The following is a 20,305-nucleotide window of genomic DNA, read 5'->3' as shown; positions in this document are numbered from 1 at the left end:
TTGTGAGTATGTACACAAACAACATTACAACTCTCCTTTTTTTTTTTTTTTTTTTTAGGTGGGGGGTCAGTAAAAAGTAAAAAACATCATGAAAATATGCCAAATGAGAACCTTTAATTCTTTAATAATTTAGTCAATATGCGATGGGATTGCCAAAAATACAACAATTAGCTTTATGATGTAGCTTGTAGCCTTGTAGAAGACAGCAATTTGCCAATTTGGTTTTTTGCCCATTTCTTCTAAAGAAAGTCATTCTCATCATCATGCCCTGTCCCTTTCTTTGCCCAACCTCTCGACCTTTGCTACACTTTTAACTCCTAGAGTTACCTCTCTTTCTCTCTCTATCTCTCAAGTCTGTGTATGACAACGAGGAATTGAATCGGGTCATTTACAGTTACGACCCTCCACGCACGGATCTTCGAGCCCATAGAATAATCCCAAAACGGCATCGTGACAGTGCTCATCACACCTGTGCTCGGTAGAAGGACGCTTTGGAGCGGTGACCTTCGACGTGAGAGGCGTGGACCGGCGCAGTCGGGCTCCTCTGAAATCCACGATGTTGTTGCTGTCTGCAACTGGGTCTCTCTCAACTTGTCCGCTAATCGCATTTTGTAGCAGGTGTGTTTTTCTTTAAGGTTTTGTTCCTCTTGTTCTTCTGGGTGGTTTGGGATTCCTTTTTTTTTTTTTTGGTAGGGTCTTGGTTTTGATTTATATGCTTTGTTGGAAGCGATCGAATCTTTAGGATTGTGTACTGTACATGGGTTTTGGTGTTTTTTTAGTTAATATTTTTTGGTTTGATTTTGATTGATGATCATTGATTTGTAGCCTTTATTGCAGTTACTGGTATGGATCCTTATATTTATCCAATTTGACTGGGTGGTGATGCTTTGGAGTTGTTTTCTTTTTTTCTTTTCCGTTTGATTGATAATCATTGATTTGTGTGCTTAATTGTTGCAAATGTTCATAGAGACCAACTTTGGATGCATATAAAATATTCATTGTGTTCTTTTTCATTCGATGGGAATAGGATGTTAAATATGGATCAATAATGAGTTGTATACATGAATATTTGAGTTAGACAATCCAGCAATCTTTACAGTTGGATTCGTATCATTTTGTGTTCAATTTGATCTTCTATATTACCTCATAAATACTAAATTGAGTGGTTGGTCGATGTATTTGGGTCTTAATGATTAATATAAACTAGATTTTTTTTGGCACTCATGAATGATGATTCTAGGAGATAGGCGTCGGCTATAGATGGAAGAAGAAGATTTATGGTTGTGTTTTATTTTACCTTTCTTGTACTTTTATGCAATATTTTTGGCAGTTTATAAGCTTCAGGAACATCAGCTTTGAGAATTGTTCCTCCTCTTTGTTTCCTTAATGGTGGCATTGGAGAACCACCCTAATTTTGGCATATGCAAGAGAATGATAGATTTGCCCATTCATAGTGAAAACCTATAAAATTTACCAGTTTGCACATCAATAAAGTTTTATTTTGTTGGTTGAAGTTTTGAAGACCAGTTTAGAAAAGATTGAGCTCCTTGGACTAGGTGGGATATTTAATTTAGAGTTTGGAAAGGCCATATTAAAAGAGTTTATCAATCTTTATTTTATTTGCTGAAGATAATTATTGGCCTCTTCTAGCCTCTAGGTGTGTATCTTTTAAGAAAACTTAATGAGAGGAACACTGCTGAAGGCCATTTCAGAAGTGGCCATCTCTCTTTCTGAAGTACTAGGGGAGGTTTTGTTCATGCAGATTTAGAAATCTTGTGCTTAATCGCTTTGTTGCATGTAAGAAAGTTTTAGGGTGTTTTTGATAATTGTTTTTTTAATGGTTAATTATTCATATCTCTGGTTTTATGTGCATGGATTAAAACTGTGCTTGTGTCGGTGATTAGTTTTCAGTTTTTTGAGTACTGTTACTCAAAATGCTCGTTTATTAAGAATGCCATTTTGGAGTTTTCATCCCATGTTCTATTGACGGTGTCACTTTGAAATGGAAGGTCCTGCAAAGGATTGCTCATGGTGGGATTGTGGATCACTGGATTTATATAATCATTTCATCACTGTGCTTGGATGTCGGTGCATAAATGAACATGACAGTAACTCGATGAACTAAGGTATTCAAATGTAACAATTGTTTGTCCAGTGATTTTGTTCTTTTTAACTTAGAATGCAAACAGAATGTCATTGACTACTCTCCTGTAGATAAATAATGTCGAATTTATACTTTTTGTTTGATTGCTTTGGTTAGCAGGTTTGGTGTTTTGGTTCAAAATTCTGCAGCTACAACCAAAAGAAGTCCGAATATTTAACAAGAAAAAGCGGGTTTCCGGGAGGGCATTAGAAGTGCAACCCACAACATCAGAAGGCACAGCCAGCCAGGCCATTAGTACCAACAAAATCTTTGAATCTTTACTTACATATTATCCACCGCCATTACATAAATATTTAAACCGAGACCAGGCTGGTGGAAATTTTACTTCACGAATGAAAACATCCTCTTTCTTTCAGAGTCTCTGATATATCCAAATGACCAAAGCAAGGTAGTGTGGTTTCCAAGTAGGTGTCCATAAATAACCTTGGGAGGCAAAAATCCACAAAAATTAAAGGAATCAGATGCTGTCAAAATCAACAAATTGCTAGTAATCTCATGCTACCCATCCTTCACTTGATATTTGACCAATTACCTTGAAAGCAACCAATCAATCCTTCACCCACCCAGTCTTGCAGTTGGTATAATGATAGTTTCCAACATATTTCTATTTTCTCCATTCTCATCCAATAGATTGCCCGTTCAAAAGGGGCTGCTCTCCATCTGCTTTGAAGCAAAAAGAATATTACATGGAGTTAGGCCCACCAATTTATATTCACAATTATGCTACCAAATTTATTCTTCATCATAAAAGGTAACCATTGTGTATGCTTTCTTAAATTGGGCAAAAAGAAAACAAAGAAGAAAAATGGGAAATAATGCCCTTCCACATGGAATGCGATGGGGCTATATATAATAACATATATGAAAACGTTCTTGAAAGTCAAACATGCAGTACTGTTATAAAACTCAACAATCATTTACTTAATCGGCATATCCATGTGCACATTATCGGTGATCTTATGATCCAATAAGCACAAGAGTTTGGTCAGAAAAACATATAAACAGTTTTCTCCATTTTAATAATTGAAAAAAAAAAATTAAGATTCTCAGACGTACAGCCCTCATTCAGATCACCAAAAAGCCCCCAAAAAATATCAAGGATGCTAATAAAATAACCCCTTGATATATATTTATACAGGTACAACAATGGGCTATAATCAGCTCGAAAGAAAAGAAATATGCAATGCATACTATTATGTACACACGTATTTATTACCACTTTCACCATCGGACGCATATGCAAGCCTAGCAATTGCATCAATGAGTGCCTGTTCGTGCTCCTGCATGCATCATGTATATATATATATATATTATCAATCAACTTTGCAAATGTCAAGAGAGGAGAAAAGTAAGAAAAATGCAGCAAGATGCACCACTTATCTCACTTTAAGCATTTTCTTCGCCTTTTCAAGCTCAGAAGCATCTGGATGACTAGCACTGAAAACCCTCTCAACCTGTTGATATAATATGGTAAGGGCATCAATAAAGAACAGATTTACACAACTTGGCTCAGTTCTGTCATACATACCTCCTTTACCAATGAATCAGTGTTAAGCAATTCTAGATCATCAGAAACTTTCCTCCCAATACCATTTTGTGTTGGAAGCAATTCTTTTTTGGAGTGACTCTTTGTGGATCCTCTCCCTCTTCCGACACTTGAAATAATACCAGTATGGCTCAAGGGTTTTCTAACCCCACGGGCTTGCCCACCGTGGCCCCCTCTATGCATTATGCCTGGCTCCTCACCTTCCCATCGGATATCCTCGGGAGATATCTGCAATAAGTACATTATCAATATATATCTAAGAGAATGTTGGTAATCTAGGCAAGATATTTATCCTTCTACCCAGGACAAAACAAGAGTTGAACATGTTAAATGATATCACCTATCTTCGAACATAATATATGCATTAGAATAAAGGATTACCCTCAATATAAATAAATAAATAGATAAGACTGGCACCAGCGCTTCAAATTATGCCTACCAAGTACATATGCAGATTTAAGCCAAGATTATGAGTAATGCTACAAGTCCCTCTTGTATCCCTCTTGAGTCCTTATAAGAATGATGTGGTTATTAAATTCACCATTGGGCTTGTGATTGATCATTATTGAATTTTGATCAAATAGTGATTTTAATAGTCACATCATTCTTGGAGTGACTCAAGAGGGACTTTTAGAATTACTCCAAGATTATAGCTCCATATAACTGGTCCTTTGCCTAACCTCCTATTCCTCTTGGTCTCCCATGCAAAGGGCTTTGCCCAAAACCTTCCACAGCTCAAGTAAATTATATTATGTAAGACCACATACAATTTGAGAGGTGTGCATTGTTTTTTGTTATTTAATAGCATATCTAGAAACGGCAAAAATGAAAATATTACTACCAAACTGGCTGCAGTTTCTATAACTCCATTTTTTTCTCACAATCATTAAGAACCTAACCCTATATCCCCACAAAAGTAGGAGGGGTCATGTGAAATTTATGTTCAGTCCAAAATACACTGGTGCTGGGTGTTTCGAGAACTTCTTACAGTCACCGGGAAGGTTAATGAATTTAATACACAGGCCACGTTTAGATATATATTATAATTATTATAACACTAAAACAGGGGAAGGAATAAACTTAAGTCAAGAATTGAGAATTTATGCCAAGCCAAAAAGACCTAACCCCAATGTTCAATTAATTCCAGACTAAGTGCTAGGTAGCACTCAAACCAACCTCAATTTTGCCAAACTAGTCTATAGCCCAAGAACCAATCTCATTTCTATCTTAGGGTACAAATAATTAAGACACAAGATAGTCCACTACTCAGATTGTAGAATACTATCTGAAAGAAGAATATCAGGCAAGAGAGGTTGACCATCTTTCCTTAATTGGTATCAGAATCAGGGAAGGGAAGAAGGCTTTCAAGAATAGGGGTGAAATGGCGCTTTTGGGTTAGTTGTTGACTCACAAGGAATGGGAGAAAGATTAAGATCTTGTTTTGGCATTCTAACGATCATAATTATTTTCTAATGGTGCTATTCACATTCATGTATCAGCCTGCTGAAAAAGCCTGTCCCCTTTCTGTGGCTTTGACAAAATCACTTGATCAGAGCAGAGCTAAGCTTTCGCCTTTATTGATATGAGATAAAATCCTACCCTATTAGATGGAATTTATAACTAGATGGAAAAAAGACCACCTAATTAGATGGGACTCTCCTCTTCTTACTTGATTGTCGGCTAAACAAGATGCTGTTAAAGAATCCACCTCTACCAATACGCCAGAAGTCACATGAGTAGCATAACACATTCACACAGATGAAATTAACATCAGGATGGTGAAAATGATGAGAATGGCACTGATACCTGATGACAGGTTAACATCGATGTCTACCAGAGGATGGTACAAGTTACAGTTGAACTGGGGAGGGAGAGGGACAGCGAGTGTGTGTATGTGTTTGATAACTCAGTAAAGAGAGAGAAAGACGGGGATGAAGTTTATGGTTCCTTTAATAGGTTAAAGAGGAATATGAGATGAAGTATGCTGAGGTAAATGGTCTGGAAGTTACATTTTGGACGAATTTTTTAAAAGCGGTTTTAGTGTTTGAAAACTGAAAAGTGTTTTATGGGGTCCACATCTGAAAACAAGTTTGGATAACTCTTTCTGAAAGGAAAAAAAAAAGAAAACTAAAAAAAGTGCTTGGAAGTAATATTGAAAACAATTTTTCAAAACATAAAGAGTCGAAGCAAAAAGGAAAAATTATTGAACCACTCAATGAGGTTCTATTTTTATCTTTTAGCCCATTAAGATGGTCCCCATTATTGATCATTCCATCCAATTCTGTGAGCCACCCCTTTGTTAAGTGGGTGTGGCCGCAAGCCACCTCCTTGTCAATAGGGAAGGGGAGACCCACCTCCACCGGAGTGATGGGTCACTTTTATATTATTTTCTGTTCTTTTCTAAATGGAGGCCAGCATCCATTTGTTGCCGTGCATGAAAGATTGAGCCCTGTTTTTAAAGGTGTTATTCACTTGTTTTTGAAAATTTGAGCTCGTGTTTTCAAAACATTCTTATGTGAAGGCTGGAAAAATTTTCCAAGAGTGATTTTTCGTTTTCTTAATCAGTCTTTTGTGTTTTGAAAAGTGTTTTCAAAAAACGAAAACTGAAATGTGTTTTCCGTGGGGATCACATCTGAAAACTAGTTTGGATAACAATGTCTGAAAAGTGTTTTCAACGTTTAAAAAGCGAAAAAAATAATAATAATTAAACATTGCAACCAGACGTGCACTAAATTCCTCGTCAAAAATCATCAACTTCATTAGATCATACATGGCCTGTTCTAGGGCCCAAAGTTAAACAAAAAATGATGTATGGCATTATTAAGGGTACCACCAAACAAGGAATCTAAACCTAGTATACAAAGCTTGCAAGCTTTTGGATTTCTCTAAAGATATCTTAGAATTATTGTAATTAAATAGAGAAGTAGCAGATCAATAAAAAAAGAAGTGAACATTAAACCCACCCCCCCCCCCCAAAAAAAAGAGAGAGAAAAAAAATTTCCCAACCCACATACACAAGGAAAAAAAAAAAGAAAGGGCTATCAAACTTACCTCTTTGAGGTCAACCCATTCCCAGGTCTCACTAGCTGTATTCATGTCATATACCAAAGCATGCCGGCCCTGTAATTTGTAGATATTTAGTGAGCATGGCTGAAGAATATGCCACATAAGGGAATATTTAGAAAACCAGTTAATTTTAACATGCTAGCCAGTTTACTCCCATGAACTGAGGTTTAAGCCTTAAAAGTGTTAGGTGCAAACTTTTAACAAATCATCCATAGTTATAAAATGTTTGAAAATCCATGAGAGAGTGGAAAGTGTTCCAGTTAAATACTTGTAAGGCAAGAAAAGAACAATGAAATATAGACATTGTTCATATTTCACCAGAAATCAATATATAATATAATATAGATAGAGTAGGCAGCAATAAATAAAACAAGCAAACTGAGACCAAAACATAAATATGTTAGTCCCTGAAGAAGAAGAATAATCAGTGTTTAAACCATACTACTAAGCTTTTCCTTGAGGAAAAAAAATGCTCCAATGGTTCCTGAGGTTTCACCTTATATTAAATCGCTTCTTAAAATTTAAAAGTTATCAAATCAGTCCCTAATATTCACACTGTTTAAAAATAATTCTCTTCATTCCTCTTTTGTTAACTTTTTAACGATGACGAGTGACACGTGGCCATCAAGCCATTTTATGTCCAATAAAAAAAAAGGCATGTGTACATACCCTCCAATCAGCTAGCTTACGTGTAAGCTAGAACCAAAAAAAAAACCATGCTACAATTTTTTTTTTTTTAAAAAAAAAAACGCAGATGGGTGGCAGCATGACTAGCGCTCCCTGGCCAGGCGACCGCCCCCTCCTACAACAGAGGGAATGGCCAAGCAACCACCAATTCCCACAACCTACGCAGCCACCCCTTCCCACATCAAAGAGGTGGCTAAGTGACCACCCTCCCACAATAGATGGGGTCGCCGCACGACCACCCCCTCCTATGATGGAGGGTTTTCTTTTTTGTTCTAGCCAACGTTTCCGATTTTTTAGTATTGGGTTAATGTGTTAATGACGTGGCACATCCAGCATGGAGTGTGTTTGATGTAAGCTAGCTGAGTGGTTGGACACACATCTTGTTATTGGACATGACATGCCCTAATGACCATGTTTTACTCATCATTGTTAAAAAATTAACGCAAAGGGAATGGACAGGGTTATTTGATAACAGTGCAAACCATTTAAACCTCAAGAATTAATTTGATAAAAGGGGAAACCTCAAAGACCATTGGAGCATTTTTTCTGTTTCCTTGATGCTGGTCATATGCTATATGCTCTTTATCCCCCTCTGGGAAGGAGTCTCTGGTTGAGCACCAAACTAGAGATGGTTTGTAGGTCTTGAGTGTTGGCTGGCGAGGGTTGTGCTAGGGGAGGGTGCAATAGCTTCCACCAGCCCTAGGTAAATGCACCACTCTCTTAAGCTCCCCAAGGAAACCTTTTTCCTTGGAACTCATCTCCCTTAGCATGTTGCATTCTAAGAAACTCTTGTTTACTATATAATGAAATGTCAAATTTTTATTGAGAAAGTTGACAACCTAAACTCTCTCACTTTAGCATAAACATGAAGTCAAACATTCATAAATCAAAACCACTATTCATTTCATTTCATTCTCTCAAAATCGCAGACCCTCTTGGAAAAGATGATGCCAAGAGACCATTAGAGGTCTAATTGTTGGTACCAAGTTACTACTATTAGCCTGAGGTTGTCTCATTGACACTCAACCATCCCATCCAACTTCTTAGGGTGCACCTCATCCTTCCAGAACATTACCCCAGAACACCCAGAGAATTAAAAAAAGTTTTAAAGTTATGATGTTGCATAGGCAAATTCCTAAAAGATCAAATAATAACAACCAATAAACTGAAATAGCCTTTCATATGTCAAAACAAGCTTGTTTCATATCACATCTTCAATTATGTTAGAACATCTCTTTTTTCTTTTTTTTTTTTATAACGAGGAACCCCTCCAAGGCAGGGCCAATTTGTGTACCCACCCCTATTAGAACATCTTATAATTGCCTCACTATGAAACAAGTTTCAAAACATCCAACATACCTCAGCATGGTTGTAATCTGTTATGACAGCCTCATAGAAATTGTTGTCATCAGGCCATCTTGTCCACACTTTCCTTCCAATTAATGGCTCAAACGTTGTCGCTTCAGTACGCTCATTTGTCGAAAGGACAACAGAAGAGCTGCGATTCAAGAAATGCCTACTTCCAGCAGGACCTGTGGAACGGTACTGCATGGACTTCATTGAGGATAAAGCAGGCAATGGCTGAACCTGCCAAGAAAATTGGAATACAAGGGAAACAACAAAAATCTAGGTCAAGCTAAAATATTTCTTAGCGCTTCTATCGCAATCAATAATGCCTATGATTAGGCCTTTTAGCAGTTCCAAAACAGCTTCTTGCTTTGCAGCAGAAGACAATAGAGCTACTGATAGAGCAATCAAAGCAAGTAATGGGTCCAAATGCTAGAGAAGGTACCAATTGGGATGTCTTCTGTTTCTTGCGGGATGCTGAAACAGTAGGACTGGGTACAAGATCATGATCAAGCTGAGATGTGTTGAACCTGGCAGGTTGCTGCCCACCTGACTGTCTCCACTCCCTGATGGCAATGTCCAACAGAAAATATTAAATCAATCCTTGCAATTTTATTACTTTTTCCTAATCCAAGGAGTTCATCAAACAGTCGGACCTTATCTTACGAATGATGTCATCAGCATTAACCTTGCTCAGAAGCTCCCTGTGTTCATCATCTGATACTCTCAATTCTTTCCTAAGTTCAGTTATCATTTCTTCTTTCTCCTGATGGATAAACATACAATGAAGCAATCAAACTTGCTTGGCAGAAAACATAAAGAGGAAGGCTAATAAAAATTTTGTGAACAAAAAAAAGTAAATACCCAAGTAATGGCATTGGACTGAGCTTTAAAAGCACGCAGTACAGAATAATATGCCTCTTGCTCAAGGTGATGAATTTCAGCCTCCATGTCACCATGCATCCTAAGGTATGAGATAGAACCTACAGCAGACCTTCCATTTCCTGTGGCGTGGCTCCTTCTTGGAACTCTGTTTTGGTGAGATGGAGGAAGATCGTCATCGGTATCTGCATGTTTTTCATTGGGAACATACATGATCTTATAAAAGAATATATCTTTTGTTCTGGATAATTAATTTATCTCTCTCTCCTTGCTCGCACACGCACGAGCATACACACACATGTTGGCATGGCATAGAGCACCACTTCCCATGTACAAAGTGAGTTAGTTAACTTTTGATCTATTGCTAGAAATGTTTGCTCCAAATTTCCTCATCCAATAAACAAACATCTTAGTATTTCATTGTTTTTACTAGTTTAATATTTCTGACAAGTGCTACTTTTCCTAGTTTCATATCACAGATAACCCTTTCACGTGATGCATACAATTCTGTAATAATTTAGTTAGGCTAATTACGGGAGAGAGTAGAAATCCACGCAAAAGAAACGTATATAAAGTTCAAATCTTGCAAGGATTTTCAAATGGGACTTTTCCTTCTTTAATGAGATATGGTCAACAAACATGAATATAACAACATAAATCGTAGATGTAGATGGTACATGTAACAACCAGAACCATTTTTCGCGGTCTAATCCCCATATTCACACAATCCCCAATGTGAAAAAAGCTATGAATTGCCAACCCAGTTCCACACCATGAAGAAGCACCACCATATTTATACAATTCATAAAATCCAAGCAAAGAAAATGGAAACAATTTCTTGTTCCACGTCATGCCCACAAGAAATCAAAAGCAGGAACACACTATAACCCTAACCCAAGAACCCAACCAAAACCCTCCACAGAAAAGAAAGAAAATTTCCCAAAACAAAAGCCCTAAAACCCTAATTTCTCCAGCATTGCCATCACCATACTCGATTCAAACCCAATCACCCGAATCAAACCATAACCCAGAAATCAAATCAGCGGAAATTTCTCCACTTCAACAAGAAACGCAAAGGTAAACTCACTCACCGCTACTATCGGAAGCTTCGTAGTCCATGACAAGAAGTGGGATTTTCTTCTGGGGGCCCAAAGAAAACCAGAAACCAAAGAAGAGCGCAGCAAGGACTCCTGTGGGAGATTGAAGAAACCCGAAGCTGAGAGAGCAAAGGTGGATGAGACGATGCAAAGAAGAGAAAGAGAAATCAGTTATCGAGCGCGAGACAGGGAGAGAGAGGAAGAGGGCTCGAAGAAGAGGGAAGGGAGACTACAAAGGTTTTGATATATATAGTTGGCCTGTTGTTGTGTTCCGCTCTCGTTGGAAAGCCCCCCTGGCCCACCCTCCTCATATGCACTGCTGACAGTCTGTCCAATTCGTGTGTGTTTTTTTTTAAGAAAGAGTGATGTTTGTAATTTGTGTGTTTGAGTGTTTCTAAGAAACATTTTTGGTACGGTGGTGATGCTTTGACCTAGCTAAAACTTTACGATGAATCTCCATGCAAAAATTATTTGATTTCTTTTTTTTTTAAAAAAAAAAAAACCCTAAGATTATTTCTTTGAAATTGAAAATGTAGATGTATGTCAGTATGTGCCTTCACTTAAAAAACACTTTTTTTTTTACCAAAGGTTTCTAACGTGTCCACGTCAAAAACTTTTTCTGATGTATCATTATTAACATGTATCAAAGGTTAAAAAGGCGAGCGTCAAAATTTTTAATTTTTTGACATGTCAGTAAATTTTGACGTGTTAGAAATTGGCACGTCAAAGAGATTTTTTTGACATAATAGTTTTACCATGTCAATATTTTACTGATATGACAGCTTACATAATTACATTCACAGGCGAAACTATTAAGGGGCTTGGGGTTTCAATTCCTCTCAAACTCCAAAATGTTCTTCAAAATTTTATAAAAACACCTTTATAATTCTTTTAAGATCAAATAATTATTCCTAATTCTTTTTTTTTTTTTTTTTTTTTTTTTAAAGTATCGTCCCACATCTAAAATCTTAGTTATGCCTCTGCTTACGCTATCTATTAATCGTAAACTCTATTTAACAAAGACAACGTGTGCAATTGGGTTGGTCTCTAGTCTTAAAAGTAAATGCTTTCTAAATCTCTTGTGCTAGCTCGATAAATTTTGAGGCCTGCAAATGACTCATAATAGTTAAATTTGACTATTATAAGTTATTTTTTATATTGATTATCAAGCAAAGTGAATACTTTAACATTTTTTCTTATAGTGTGAACCGTAAATGGGCAAAAGATTTATTATTCACACTACAATTTTTTTCTATCTCCCTTTCTTTCTTTTACACTCTCTTCCACACAAAATAATATAGAGTAGAATAAAAAATATGTTGGAGTGTGTACAAAAAATGAGTAGCTAAAGTAGAAATTTGTACTTTAAGTGGGGCCATATTATTATATTTAAATATTAATTAAATAATATTTATTTTAATAAATCCGGTATGCTTACATAATTTAGTAAGTCAATTGGAATAATTTCTTGAGATAAATGCAAAATCAGTTCATGTGGTTGATCTAAATTACAAATCGCTCATTGCGGTATAACAAATAATTTAGAGTTCCTCAAGATAGGCCAAAATAACAATTTAGTTCTTGCAGTCAAATTTTGTCAAAATACTTGGCGGATTTTGTTGGTGTGTCACTCTTAATATATATATATATATATATAAAATTTAATGCCCCTAATAGTTGTAAGATACGCATAGAGGTGAATGGTCATTTAGCTATCCTGTGCATGCACTTGTGAGGTTTGTGTTTCATATTGAGAAAGTATAAAGAATAAAAGTGGTTAATATACTTAAGTGGACTTAAATTCATTAGCTTAAGCTTTTGAGCTAAAAGTAGTGTCATAATATGTATATTAATTTACCATTATTTGGCTCATTTTTTTTGTATTTCTCTCCCCAAAGGTTTGTAAAATAAGAAAATGGTGTCAGCATACTTCCGATCATGAGACCAAAAGCATTTCGACGCCTAAGTTAATGTCTCTAACTTGGGGAGAAAAAGGGAGGTCTTGCGTGTATGAGAGTGTAATAGGTATTGTTATAATATAATTTAGTTAGTTGAGAATGTTATAATATAGTTTAGTTAGTTGAGAGTTAGTTGAAGTGTTAGCTAGGGGAGAATGTATAAATAGCCTAAATGGGAATATAATCAATAACTTTGTAGACAATTGTTCATTGTGAACTTAGAGGAGGAGTCCTCGAATGCTCAAGCAGGTTTAGGTATCCTCAAAATATTTAGTTCAATAATCAATTCATTCATTCTATTCTTTCTCTCTTTTCTTTTCATATTTGCATTCATTAACAGCTGTTATAAGAACAGAACTGTTACAAGTGGTATCAAAGCCAGGTTGAGCTAGGTTGAGCTTTGATACCTAAAATGAGGAGAAAATGAGACATTATATTGGGTCTTTTGGGCTGTCTTAGGCTCTTGTGACTATGGCCTCATTTCAAACTTCTTTGGGCCCCTCTTGGGCTTTAGCTGGAGTTGGCTTTGCTTTTGGATGTATTGGGCCTCAGTAGAGGAGGGGGTCTTATATTATATTGGGTTCCTCTCATGAGGCCATGATAGTCGCAGGTCCTGTATTTGATCGGATCTTGATTCGGTCTGAACTAAACTTTTTATTTTTCCCTTTTTTTTTTTTTTTTTTGTGATTTGAACTAAATTATTTTAAAGAAGAATATATTAATAATTTAATACATTTTGTAATGGGATGTCAATGTAAGTATATTGGAATTAGTATATTTTTCAGAACTGAAGAATATCCAATTAGTTATATTGGATGAGTATTTTTGTTCCTCAAAAAGTAAAAAGACAAAAATACCCTTAAAATATAACTAAATAGATATTCTCCAATTCATTTGAACATGAGAGGATACAATTCTAGTGTATTGTGGGTGTTATGTTAGATGGATCAAGAACTCAAGGGGTAAAGCGTCATTTCCAAAAAGATGTAATAACATTTCTCTAAAATCTTAAGGGAGCGCACCATAGCTTAATTTTGTTTTAATTAAAGAAAAGCAAAGTTGATTATAATGGGCTAGACGAGATATTTGCTGTGGCCCAAGTCAATTTTGGCCTTGGCATGTCTCTTACAACACTCAAGGTATTTAAGGAACTAAGATTGTAATCAAATCGAGTCGAGTTTTTAAGCGTTCAAGTTTGGTTAAAAAAAATTACAAAGTCTCGAGCTCAACTTACCAAAAATCAAGACTTTGACTCGAGCTTGGCCTGTTTGATTAAACAAACGAAGCTCGAGCCCGTTTGATTAAACAAACTAAGCTTGAACTCGAGTTACATTCCTAATTTTGTTTAGGCAAATTAACATTAATTCTGCATCATAAAATTCCTAAGCCCAACACTATAAAAATTACATAAATTCCAATATATATACATTATATTTCAACTAATATGGCCCACAACGTACAAAAAATGGATCAACCAAACTTGGTTCAAACCGACAACCAAACTTTCAACTTAAAAAAAAAAAAAAAAGAAAAAGCTTTCAAGGTCTTTTTCTTTTTCTTTTTATTTTTTGATCCTATATTACTAAGCCAGTAATGGTAAATTGGTAATTAGTCTCTGCAGATTTCAGCTTAAACTCACAACCTTGATTAAATGGGAAATTGAGCTACTTATGCTAATTCACGCTAATTATTTATCTGAATTGCTAATTATATGAGACTTATCTATTAAAATAAATTTTTTAAAATGCCTAATTACTTACTTGGATAGGTGAATTCTAAATTGCTACCAATTTAGACAGATAATTACTGAAGATCCAAGAGGTAATTAGTTTGAAATGATAAAGCAGCCGGAGAAACACAACAGCTCCTCTATCTTATCCTAATACAAGAATAAAATCTTCCAAGAAGTTCCAGGCATTCACTTTTATGTAAAGGCTAGTCCATAAATAAGGAAACAAGGAGACCAAAGGAACCAACATCTCCCTGCTAAAGCTTCCTCTCTCTCTGAAATAAAAAAGCAGCCAAAAGAAGTTTTGGAATAAAGAAAAGCATCAATGATGCCTCACCCTCCTCCTTTTTACAGTGCGTCCTACAGTCTCTCCATGTACATGCAAAAAAAAGTGTTCTTGACCAGTCTTACCAATCTCCCTCACTTCAATACATTTTTTTTTTTTTTAACACCAGGTGATTAACACGGTATCAGATCAAAAATTCTGAGTTCGAACTCTAACTATACAGTTCATCGAGTGCCGCAGACGAAGCAATAGGCAGATGTGATATTAGGTGAACCAATTGCCATCCTTGATCAATTTGCTATATGAAAATACATATAAGACAAAGAAAGGTTCAATAGCAGCATCAACTGTCAATTTATGTAAGAATTTTGACAATGGCTGCCCTATGTAATTGAACCGGGCAGGAATATATAAATGGGTGTGGTTGATGAAAAGATACATCACAACCATAAAAGAAGGAAGCTAAGCTAAGCACACAAAGCAGCAAAACTGAGATCCCAAGTCATGACATGTATAGATTAATAAACATTAATGTTGTTTGGTTTCGGAGAAAGTATGCCTTTGTGGTTATGTGCGTCGGCGTGACATCATCGGCTTCCTCGATTCTCCGGCCAAGCGCATTTAGTGCTTGTCGTTGCATGAGATTCATGAAGAGGTTTTTCTTTTATATATATATTGTCCGGTCTTTTTTTATTCGATATCTGGGTGTCTTGCTCGGAAAAACCAGGAAGTTGCCAAATTTTGCTGCGACTTTTTGCAATAGAATTCAGAAATTGTAGCGAAGTTGGGTGGAAGACTTAAACAAACATCTGCCGAACTCTAATAATGTTGATAATGGCTCAAATTGTCAATAAGTGTGAAGATAATTGCTGAAAAATATCAATATTCAAGTTGGTGGACTCAAGTCATATTTATCTATAAGAGGATAATGTTAGTTTTAAAAGGAGTCCAAGAACAACTGGAATTTGATTTTTTGGAGAAAACGTGTGTGGATAAACATGTGGGTTGCAATGCTTATCTTCATCATGAAAAGACTTTGTATTCATGATGGTTTCGTTTTTCCAGTAGCAATTAGATTATAATTGTTTCTCCTCTTTTTTCGTGATTAAGCCACTATAAAAGGACATGCAGTCCTTGGTTAAGTGGGGATCTGGGAAATCCAAATTGGTGAGAGCATTTTGTGGCATTTACAAAATGTAGAGAGTTTTTCTTTACTGGGTATTTGAGAGGGACAGTTGAGTGGGGTGTACAAGGGGTAAAGGGCTTGGGTTTGGGATATTAAACTTGAGCGGTTCAGGCTTGTACCATTGTACTCAATATTTCTCAATAGTAAAGAAGGAGACCGGATCACGCCCCGTGGATGTAGGCATATTGCCGAACCACGTAAATTCTTTGTGTACGTGTGTGATTGGTGTGTGTTCTCGTGTGTTTTCTTTCCAAACTTGTCTTTCGCATAAAGGGCTGGTGGGAAATTGGTTGCCAGTTAATTATCAATTTTCCCAACAAATAATTGCTTACTGTTTTAGTGATCACCTTCTTATACTGAATTGGCAATTGATGCTGCTGACTTTGTATAGTTAGCAAAATTACAGTTTTTTTTTTTTTTACAAATTGACGTAATAATTCACGGGTTATGTCTCGTATGAGCGATGCCTTAAACATTTTCCAATTTACTGTAGCTTCTACATGCTGGTTTCAGTAAAAAAATTAGTAATATTAAAGGAAGGCTTAATTAGTGCTCTGAACATAAAAGAAACAAAGATAATTAATGATAAGTAATAGTACAAATGAATGGTTTAAATGAGTGATAATTTAGATTTATTATTGAAATTAACAAGAGGAATCGAATCTTCCAGATTTTCAGGAATTGTTTCATTTTCTGTGTTCTTTCTTTATTATTATTATTAAATCTTCCTGTCACAGCGGGATGAATCCGTCCTTATCACTCCCCCATTTTTTCTTCTCACTCAAAATAAAAAATTAAAAAAAAAAACCATCAAATCATTTCACAGGACCCTCTTCGTGTGAATCCCCAGGAAATTTAACTGGGGCTTAATTTGATTGATTAAGATGGTCTACCAGGATTAATCTGGGCCTCGTAAATCAGTGAATGGAAATGCCTTTAAATTCAAAGAAGAATCTAGAAGCTGGGCTCCACTTGTGAGTTGTGACCCATCAGGTAACAAAGCGAGAGGGACCCCAAACCTACTCCAATCTTGGATCTAATGTGATCGCCAGCTAACCACATGAGAGACAGAGACAGAGAGAGAGAGAGATAAATATCAAATATATTGACGCAGTCCACATTGGTCGTGTGCAACGTACCTTAGTACACATGTCAAATGATTTACCATATCATAAGTAACATGTCCCAAAGATATTTCTAATCAGCATTAGATATATAGATCTCCAAACCAAGATTCCTCGACTATGGAACTTCAAATATCTCTACTTGGAGAAGAAATAACAAATATATATATTTATATATATAAGATAAACCAATCAGGGGAAATCCAATTGATTAAGCACATATTTAGACCAAGTAAATCCACATCAAAATTGATAGGAGCGTAAATCTTTTCACTCACATCATATTCGACTCACAAATATTTATAAGAAATCTCATAACCCAAAAGCTGAAAAATGAGCAAGGTGTCGTCCTTTATTGTAAGAAGTCATGCAGTTTGTGTACATACATTACGTGGTGTAACATTTTTTTTCTTTCTTCCTATGGTGTCTCTAATTAACGTCAAAGACAACGAAAATGGACAAAATTTTCAGAAACTAAATTATTTTGTCCTTGCACAAATCCCCACACCACATCCCGTCAGTTAATTGGAAAGAAACACAGAAACCAAGTAAGAAGAAGGAAAAAGGAGAGGAATGAAGAACTTCAAATTACAAAAAAAAGGAAAAAACCGAATCCAACCAATCATTGACATAAGAAATTAAGAGAGTGGGAAGAAAAAAAAGGTAGGAATTGTACAACAAAACACCATCATATTTCACATGCTTCTTTCTACCCAGAGTCTGTTGGAATATGATCACATGCTTCTAGCCATCATTTCCTGGAATCTCCTCGCAGATTCCTGCTTCTCCAGCTGAAATTTCTCGTGGGAGCTTGCTATGAACATCTCCGCTAGCTTATCGATGTCATTGATATCCTCGTCTGAATTATCGTGAACCTTTTCCTCAAGCCATTGGAGGTACCCAGAGAGCTGCGACGACTCCCCGGCGGCGGCGGCAGACTCCCCTGTTTGCTCCGTCGAAAGTAAAGAATTCCACGTGGAGTCATAGTACAAATGGGTCTCGCCTAAAACCGGCGCCGGCACCGGAACAACATGCGAAGAGCACCAATTATAGTGCAGCCTAAACGAGCCAAAGAAGAGCTTTTTGTTCTTGTTCTTGTTCTTGTTCTGTGATGAGTACATGAAATGGACGGGCTGGATTTCCTTAACGACTTCAATGAGGATGGTTTTGGCTTTTGAGAGAGCGCGGGTGATGCGGCACACGTGTGAGAATATGAGCGTGTGGATTAGGGTTTTGATCTTCGTGAAGCTTAGGGTAGAAGATGGAGATAATTTCATTGAGAAAACTTGGAGAGGGTGGAGGGTTTTGGGATAGGATATTGAGCCAATCATGTTTATGTGTGTGTGAGTGTGAGTGTCTGTACAGGAGGGGATCTTGTTGAAATCGATATATAAAGAGCTCTGGTTACCAAATTGCCCCTGGACTTTTTCGTTATTTTAGGAGAACCAACCACCTTTGTGGATTATGGGTGTCGTGGTTTTTTTTCCTTTTTGGATTTGAAATTGACTACCAGTCTGGGACTTAAAAACAATGTTAAAGCCATTCAAAAAGTCGGATACCCGAAAACCCGCTTACATTATTTGAATTTTATGACAAAATTTGCAGATAAATAAAGGTTATTTTTGGAATAAAGGATAAAGTGGGATAAGATTTCCACAGCGACGTCTACGTGAGTCGTGACCACGTCTGGCCCCAAGCCAAGGCCCAAGGGCAGTGGGTTTTTAAATACTAAATTAATCGACCCGAGAACGGCGATTTATAAGGCATAATCTTCGACAAAATTACAAGCCCAAGGATTATAAAAATGGAGATGGAGATATATTGTAATTAAGAATATATTATGGGTCAATAATTAATTAGAATATATATATATATATATATAATCCTTTAAGGCATAGCTTTTTATTAGCTACAGCAGCACTAGGCACCAAATTTCATTAATTAATTAACCAGGCGTTTTGATAAGCATATCGAGGCTCCAAATTTTGTGTAAACAAACTCAAATTCTCAAGGCCCGAGAAGTTCTGTCAGAATTTGCTGCTACACCCATCAATCTCACGAGAAATTAAAACGCCAACCTTTTTCCTCTCAAATTTGGTCCTAGTTAATTCATCAAAGAACGAGATGGAAATATGAAGAAAAATATTTTCCGGGAAAATTATTATTGGTTTAATTTGCTATTCTTTGGTTGAGTCTTTGGAAAAATCATATTGAATTTAAAATGGTTTATGCTGTTTGGTTGATATGAAAGATATTTTGACACTAACTAGAAACCAACTAGATCAAACCATTTAGAATTATCATGCAACTCTGAAAACTGCTGAACAGTTTTTATTTTATTTTAAAAAACACCCACAAACAGGAAAAGGGGATTGCTAATATGAGTAAGATTGCTATACATCATCTTATTATTCCTAAATTATGTGGCGTGATTTTCATAATATTTGGTGCATGAAAATTGATTTTTTTATTAGAAAACTAGTACCACGTCACATAGACTTCCTTTGTGGGGGTTGGGGTCACGACATGGGAGAGTCACAACAAGGTAGGGGATGGCGGGCAAGAGCCCGAAATGGTAGGGAGCTCACCAGTGTTTCTCTATGAGGGTGGGTGTAACTATGGGTTGGGGAAAGAAGCCATGAGAGCTGGGAAGAGCGAGTAGAAGATAAGCTTCAGAAAAAAAAAAAAAAAAAAAACTTATGCCTCCGGCCAGAAAGACACAGTCCCCATATTAATAAATTACTGATGACTAGGAAATAATTTTTTGTTCACAAGTATTTAACAAAAAATCTTAACAACACTGCAATTAATTTTGGTAATTCAAGATTAACGTACGCTACGACACCCATGACACATCGTGACATCGGGAGTAAGTGAAGTTTTCCTATAAATATTTTACTATGAAGCATTGTACACATGTTCAACCAACTCCAAAGCCCAAGTTACTAACTTTCTTGCAGATTTTAGCAAAGCTTCATTGACTACTTGAGCGATATATATGACGACAGACCAAATTAAGACGATAAGGAAGAAACGTAATCCACCAAGATAGATAAAAATTAAACATAATCCTAATACTTCATGTATATCCTCCAAATATTCAAAAGAAGAAGCCAAAAAAAAATACTAACATGTAGACTTTGGTTAAAAAACCATTGACTAGTCCATTGAAGAAAAAACAATTGATGATGACAAACAAAATGAATAAATATAAGACGTCAAGGTTGTTTGGT

At 36.2% G+C, this 20,305-nt stretch overlaps 2 protein-coding genes and 1 long non-coding RNA gene across 5 annotated transcripts; 1 reads left to right on the top strand and 2 right to left on the bottom strand.

The window, feature by feature from the left end:
- Positions 1-258: 258 nt before the first annotated feature.
- LOC132191662 (uncharacterized) lies at positions 259-2,489 on the top strand. Its single transcript, XR_009441296.1, has 3 exons — positions 259-618; positions 2,010-2,126; positions 2,264-2,489. It is a non-coding gene; the product is annotated as an uncharacterized LOC132191662 (long non-coding RNA).
- Positions 2,294-11,024, bottom strand: LOC132191661 (protein EMSY-LIKE 1-like). Of its 3 annotated transcripts, none has more exons than XM_059606753.1 (11): positions 10,784-11,024; positions 9,675-9,877; positions 9,467-9,576; positions 9,256-9,376; positions 8,823-9,050; positions 6,762-6,830; positions 3,693-3,938; positions 3,550-3,618; positions 3,381-3,444; positions 2,697-2,827; positions 2,294-2,587 (listed from the first exon to the last, which is right to left on the bottom strand). In XM_059606753.1, the coding sequence occupies exons 1-10, from the start codon at positions 10,809-10,811 to the stop codon at positions 2,784-2,786; spliced, it is 1,182 nt and encodes a 393-aa protein (XP_059462736.1). In that variant the 5' UTR covers positions 10,812-11,024; the 3' UTR covers positions 2,294-2,587; positions 2,697-2,783. The 3 variants fall into 3 exon arrangements, with proteins under 3 accessions (XP_059462736.1, XP_059462737.1, XP_059462738.1); XM_059606754.1 differs by having other exon boundaries at positions 2,697-2,824; XM_059606755.1 differs by having other exon boundaries at positions 9,675-9,840.
- A 6,614-nt stretch (positions 11,025-17,638) lies between these two features.
- Positions 17,639-18,427, bottom strand: LOC132161678 (uncharacterized). Its single transcript, XM_059571851.1, has one exon. It carries the CDS (start codon positions 18,401-18,403, stop codon positions 17,807-17,809), a length of 597 nt encoding a protein of 198 aa, XP_059427834.1. The 5' UTR covers positions 18,404-18,427; the 3' UTR covers positions 17,639-17,806.
- Positions 18,428-20,305: the final 1,878 nt, after the last annotated feature.

The sequence above is a fragment of the Corylus avellana genome, chromosome ca9 (assembly GCF_901000735.1).
Source record: "Corylus avellana chromosome ca9, CavTom2PMs-1.0".
In the NCBI taxonomy this organism is placed as follows: Eukaryota; Viridiplantae; Streptophyta; class Magnoliopsida; order Fagales; family Betulaceae; genus Corylus; species Corylus avellana.
The sequence above is the reverse complement of the archived record's forward strand: the minus strand, read 5'-3'. Positions and strand labels throughout refer to the sequence as shown.

What these genes read in the sequence shown, in the direction of transcription:
- LOC132191661 (XM_059606753.1), bottom strand. Translation starts at nt 10,811, where the DNA reads ATGGACTACGAAGCTTCCGATAGTAGCG. An exon ending in CAGATTACAACCATGCTGAG is followed by an intron (nt 6,831 to 8,822) that starts GTATGTTGGATG and finishes TACAAATTACAG; the next exon opens with GGCCGGCATGCTTTGGTATA. An exon ending in CTGATTCATTGGTAAAGGAG is followed by an intron (nt 3,619 to 3,692) that starts GTATGTATGACA and finishes TTATATCAACAG; the next exon opens with GTTGAGAGGGTTTTCAGTGC.
- LOC132161678 (XM_059571851.1), bottom strand. Translation starts at nt 18,403, where the DNA reads ATGATTGGCTCAATATCCTATCCCAAAACCCTCCACCCTCTCCAAGTT.